Source organism: Fomitiporia mediterranea (genome assembly GCF_000271605.1).
Source record: "Fomitiporia mediterranea MF3/22 unplaced genomic scaffold FOMMEscaffold_2, whole genome shotgun sequence".
Lineage (NCBI taxonomy): Eukaryota > Fungi > Basidiomycota > Agaricomycetes > Hymenochaetales > Hymenochaetaceae > Fomitiporia > Fomitiporia mediterranea.
This window is the reverse complement of record NW_006760387.1, coordinates 3,614,931-3,621,367: the sequence shown is the minus strand read 5'-3', so window position 1 is coordinate 3,621,367 and position 6,437 is coordinate 3,614,931. Positions and strand designations below refer to the sequence as shown.

The 6,437-nt window shown below is 37.5% G+C and overlaps 2 protein-coding genes across 2 annotated transcripts; one reads left to right on the top strand and one right to left on the bottom strand.

Annotated features, from left to right (window-relative positions):
- Window positions 1–13: 13 nt before the first annotated feature.
- On the top strand, window positions 14–725 carry FOMMEDRAFT_152306 (uncharacterized protein; the record flags this gene model as incomplete). Its single annotated transcript, XM_007263169.1, has 3 exons — window positions 14–46; window positions 106–363; window positions 414–725. The coding sequence occupies 3 exons, from the start codon at window positions 14–16 to the stop codon at window positions 723–725; spliced, it is 603 nt and encodes a 200-aa protein (XP_007263231.1).
- Window positions 726–4,617: 3,892 nt separating this feature from the next.
- FOMMEDRAFT_76824 (uncharacterized protein) lies at window positions 4,618–4,833 on the bottom strand (the record flags this gene model as incomplete). Its single annotated transcript, XM_007263168.1, has 1 exon — window positions 4,618–4,833. A coding segment is annotated over one exon (216 nt), but the record flags the coding sequence as incomplete, so codon positions are not given.
- Window positions 4,834–6,437: the final 1,604 nt, after the last annotated feature.

Here is a 6,437-nt window from a genome sequence, read left to right as displayed (position 1 = left end):
TGACCCGGAAAAAATGAAGGCCCTGCAAAAATCTATAGCGAAGCTGGTGAAGTCTATCGGATGCTAGTTCTTTAACATCCCGACACTTTCTTCCCTATCGTCGAGGCAATTGGAGAATGTTCCGCGTACCATGACCTTGACATCGTTCCGATCACTTTCCAGTTCTGGATGCGGCACGCATTGAGCATAGGAAAACGGCCTTCCGTTTCGCCACTATTCCTCGATGCATACAGGTCGTTGATGCGTGTCATGATTAGACACCTTTACTTTCCTGAAGATCCTAGTAAAATGGCACCTCAGGAGGCGGACGATTTCAGATCTTTCAGGCATGTCATGGGAGACACTCTCAAGGACTGCTGCTTCGTTTGGGCAGCGAGAATTGTCTTACGGAGGTCCTGACCACCTTAACACAGGCATTAGAGGAAGCATGCGCCGGGAGACCAGTGTCATGGCAAGAGATTGAAGCACCTCTGTTCTCTTTGCGTTCTATGGGTGCCGAGATAGATCCTTCGGATGACCGTGTCATTCTAAAAATCACGGATTTAATGCCTTCGCTTGCAGACTACCCTCGGGTGCGATATGCTGCAATCATGGTGATATCAAGATATGCTGAATGGACCAGCCGACACCCGAGTTATATTCCATTCCAGCTGCAGTTCGTCTCAAGTGGATTCCAGGACGTCGACAGTGAAGTATCTGCTGCTGGCATTTCAACGCTGACATAAGCTATTTGTCCTTTGTAATCTTGATGCCCAATTACAAAACATAGGTGTACTGTAGTTGACACTAAATAACAAGACAATGAGGGAAGAGTAAAGACATGAGGCTGAAGGGCTTAGAAATAAATCTGAAATGAATGGAGGGAGGCAAAACAATAAAGGATGGACATAAATAAAATATACATTGTTTTTTTTCCAGTTATGGAAAAAATTAAAAATAAATCCCCTAATTGCAAATTTGTGAAAAACAAATAAGAAAAGTAATGGAACCTCAACTTTTATTTGCATCCTCATTCTCTCTGATACTGCCAACAACACAATGTCTTCTACACTGCCCTAGTAAGCTCTTGCACTGTACTGTGTGATTTTTCTGCTCATTATACCTCCAAGTCCTATCTTGTACCTTACACCCCTATCACCCTAGTACACACTGCCAGCTGACCCACACAAAGTACAGATCCCTGATACTGTGTATACAGTTCCCCCTGCTCAAATAAGAGCTGAGCAGTTGCAGTACAAATGCCCAAAGTACTTGCAGAGTAAAACAGGATGTCTGACTTGCAGAAAGAAAAGGATTAAGGTATGTATGTGTTCACAGCACATTTTGCTGTGTCACTATACTGAAAGGTCTGCTAGTGTGATGAAGTTAAACCAATTTGTTACTGATGTGATTATAGACAACACAATGTTTGTTTGGGCATTACCTAGCATCTTTCATTGAGCTGACCTACATTTGTAGTGTGCCTGGCCAGACCTGATGAACTCAAAGAAAAAAGTGCAGTAGCAAAAGTAGTAATGTTATTATTACATCTGTAAATTGGATAAATATGTTTAATTTTCACACATTATAATAAATTAAAAGTAATTAGAATGAGTTAATATTCTAATACTACAAAATACATAATAAAATAATTAGAAATTATCTAGTGTAGGTAGACAGAAACCATTATTAGGCAGGACTCAAGCAGGAAGTTTGCAAGTGTTGATTGCTAGGCTTGCACCTTGACCAGATCTGGACAGACCACCAGAAAGTAAGGGTATTAAGAGGCTCCTGTGACAGTATGCAGCAAGTGTGAGTAGTGTATGCAGGTTGAGATCCAGAGTGTTGAATGAGTTGATTCAGGCTGCAGACAAAGCTGTATCAGTACATGTATACTACATATTCTGACTGTAACATGCAATTGGAGGAGTAGTGAACTGAGTCATTGTTGTGGATTGCAAAGGTGTATCTCTGGGACATACCAGCTCAAACAGAGAAGGTGAAGTGGAATGTATGGACAGACTCTGCTCAGGAGGGGTAAGTGGTGGTCTACTACTTCTGTTCAATATAGTGTTGTCTGCTACACTAAGGAAATGTAAATGCATGTAGGGTGGACCTGTCAAGAGTGATGTTAAGTATAGAATGGGTGGGGAAGGAGAGCATGTACAGTGTCAAAGAGAGGGTTGTACTATGGGAGTGGTTGTATGTTGGCATTGTTGCAAGCACACACTTGTTGACCATTGCTTGCACTATGGAGCAGGAAGTATGCAAATGTATGGAAACATTGAAGAAGTTGTTTAGCATTGGTGAACAATGCTAATGTGCAAATGTGAATGTAAAAAGTAAGGCAAGTGTAAACAAAGGAGGACAATGAAGGAAAGGCAACACAAGTAGTAGAGCAAGGAGTGGGAGGGATGGAAGGAAGACAAAAAGTTGGGAGGAGAGGGATGAGCAACCATTGTGCAAGTTATTATGAAGTGGACTGGCTGCTTACACTTTACAATGAAGGACAGTGTAGCCAGCTCAGTTGTATTGTTACAGGATCTGAGGCTCAGTACAAGCATTATAGTGGCAGATTAGAGAGACAAATGTAGTAATGTTTATTGTCTAAGTAATTACAGGCAGAGTGCCTGCTGGAGGATGCTTGTAGGCAGAGGACTGGGCTAGAGAGAACAAGAGTAACAACATAGTGTTAGGGGAAGAGGGTTGGGGCCCTGGGGGAGATGGTGGAGGTAGGAGGGAAAGGAGTGACAAGAGCATGTGTGTAATTATATGCTCTCAATCTTCAGTATTCGATTATGTAAACACTTTGATATATACAGTCAAAATTGTCTTATTGTATCATGTCTGGGCAGAGTATTCAGTTATACAATAAGAAAAATATGCAACACGGAATCCGTGGGAATAAATTACCATATTTAGTAGGGTTAGATCGTATTAATTTTCTTTTATTGTAAAGACTTCTAGAGTACTGTAGACAGAGTAGCAAACACAATATGTACTTCAAATATGAGAGAAATTATAGTAGACATATATACTACTATAAAGTCCAAGAAATAAGAAGTTAAACAAGAAATTTCAGTATATTACTAGTTACTGGTAGGCAGCATTCTACCCCACATATCATGTAGAGTACTTAGTAACCTGTTGTCTAGTACTTAATTCTTTGTGAAATAGTTTAGTACAAAATTTACAGATTGTAGATGTAAGATGAAATACAGTACTAATATCTGTATACTTGAGTGTTAGCTTCTCAAGTAAAACACATAACTGTTGTCTGTCTTACAATGAAATTCTTTCTTCTGGCTCATCATCAGGAGTTTTGCACTCACTGTCTGAATCACTGTCAGGGTTGTCTAAATCCATCCCTTAATCTATACACTGTTGTACCTCCTCAACAATCTCTCTTTTGTCAATGTTCTTAAGCCATTCTAGCTCAGGATGTTCTTTCTTTTCTTCAGCAGGGTAGAGTAAGTCTTCCAATGTTAGACAAGTACTAATATGACAATACTGATGGAGCTCATCAACAGAAGAAAGGAGGTCTTGTTCTGTTTTGTAAAGCTGGTGTAAAACAGGGTGTCTGTTTCTGTCTAGAGAATGTGTAATAGTAAGAGGCTTGTTATCTGTTGGAGCAAGGTTCTCTACAACTTTGATAGCTGTATTAGCATCATTCTCAGTATCTAGAATAGTAGAAATAGTCCTAATCCAGTCATCTTAATCATAATCCTTACTAAGACAGTCCTGAAGATGTTTCTCAAGCTTAGGGACAGTTAAAATGGTGCCTTAAGTATATTGTTGAAGAATATTCCATGCCTCCAGACATTTGTTGACTGGAAGACTGGGAGACAGAGGAGGAGGAGGAGGACCATCTAGAATCATAACATCTTCCTTAGTTTGACTACAGCCAGCCATGTATGATTGACACAGTTAAGAACAAGATTCTAATAATACTATTAGATAGTATTAACACAGTGAAGAATAAGATTGAGAGGAATACAGTAGACACTATTGACACAGTCAAGAACAAAATTCGTGTAGGGGGGCTGTTAGATAGTATCAACACAGTGAAGAATAAGATTGAGTAGAATGCTACAGACACAATTGGCACAGTCAAGAATAAGATTCAAGAGGAAGCTGTAAGATACTATCAACACAGTGAAGAATAAAATTTAAGACATACTAGTCAATACTAGCATGTTTCCAGCAGTTCTCTATTGTATGTTGCTTGACTTCAATCCACACGTTTCTAGCCATGAGCATAGCTTTAAGAAGATTAATTTTATAGATTTCCATCTTGCCTGCCTTGTCAAGATCAACTGTACACTAGCAAAAATCATGCTGGTACAGAGCTTTGAAAGTGTGAATGATCCCAGCATTAAGAGGCTGGATGAACAATGTTATGTTAGGAGCAAAAAACTCAACCCAAATATTTGTTGGCTGATATGGGACCTTATGAGCTGAGAAGTTATTAAGGAGAAGGAGAACATGACATCCTTCTCTCCTCATATCAAGATCAAAAGTTTGTAACCATCTGTAGAATACATCAGTCTATATCTAATAATGAAATGAAAGGAATGTTCATTACATGTTGACACAAGAAATTTGTGTTAGTAACATGCAAGCTGTAAACAAAACTACTTACTCTTGGAAGAGTACTACTGTCATCCAGGCAGACTGATTAGCACAGTAATAAAATCCTCTTTCTTCCAGGTGTTGAGGCTTGAAACACTGAGGCATGCAAGACTTGCCAATAAAAAAGGGCTTCCTTTTTTCTGAGCTGTCTACATTACAACATAGACTAATAGTGATTCTGAACCAACTATTCTTTCTCCCACTCATCTGACATGATGCAAGTCCTCAATCTGGTGGTACACTACTGTAAAGTCAAATTACAATTTTGAAAAAAAGATGATAAGAACTTACTATGTAAAGAGACTGGTTTTGTCAAAATTGAACTGGTCCTCAGGTCAGTATTGCTTGAGGATCTCAGAAATCCAGGCCCTTTCCTCTACAGCCTTTTCTTAATCAACAGACACTGCCTCTCTGTGTTGCTAAATACTTCTAATACCCTAACTAAAAATATAAATAAGGTAAGTATATTTGAGGTCGAATCTTCAGATACAATTGACACAGTGAAGAATAAGATCTAAAAGGACTTACATTTGTGTAAAGGATTGTACCCAGCTGTAGCTAGTCAATCACTCTTCTTCTAGTACATTGAATTCATCTTCAAACCGAGTGTGTTTCTCAACAAGTATTACACCAGTTACAAGCTCGTTTCAAGCTTCTATAGAGTGCTGCCACATTACTAATACTTGCTCAACAGCAGGGTTTGTAACAATACAAGACTGCTTGCTTGAAAGACCAGTAGGATTTTGTTTTGCACAAGCTTCAAGCTCTTCACAGCAAGCAATATTTTGACAGAGAGAGGATTGGGTAAAGTAGAGAGCACAAGAATAGCAAGTACTAAAGTATTTAACAATTTCTTCCTGAGAAAGATTTGAATGCTCATCTTAGAAGTTCAGAACCTTAAGCCAGTCAGTACAGGTGCAATAAACTCTCCTCTACACTACCTGAGCTGAAGTCTTCACTTTCTTAGATGTTGATCCAGACTTAGTAATAGGACCAGGTTTTTTTCTGTAAGAACTTTTCCTTGTCTGCTTCAACTTTCCAGCAGCTATAAGTAATGTTCAAACTGGTTTCAGTACCTACAGACTGTCATTATATATGTTTTTCTAATTAATTTTTTAAATTTTGAGTGTTGGCTATCTCAGTCAGGTGGCAGCATGGAGCCACTGTAAGTATTGAAACTGTCAATCAGAAACACATAGAATGTATTGAAGAGTGCTATTATAAGTACATCAAACTTTGGATGCAAATCACACCTTAGAAAGTCATCTAAACATCTATATTTGCTCACTTTTTTGCATAATTTTCTCACAGAATTTGATGCATTATACAATGTTCAATATTTTGCATATTTTCCTTTCCCCAAGTCAGGGCGAAGCCAAATGCAATGTATTATTGAATATATGCATAAACATAATATGCAATAAGACAATTTCAACTGTAGTTTAAAAAGTAAAACCAAATTATATTATAAGCCTAACAGGGTGATTGTTAACAATATTAATATATGTAATCATATATTATCTTACTAAACGTATTGTAATTAACTTACAAGTACAATATTAATATATGTAATCATATATTATCTTACTAAACGTATTGTAATTAACTTACAAGTACAATGCATTACTTTTATGACTATTATAATCAATCAACTATTGTTACAAATAACTTATAATATAATTTTAGCATATTATAATAAGAGTTAAGTGCTTGTATCTCACATGTAATATTGTAATAATACTATTAGTAAGCTAACTTGCTCTAAAACATGTTTGTAGTTTAATAGAAACTTTGTATATTTCTTACAGTTATGTGCAATCATTATA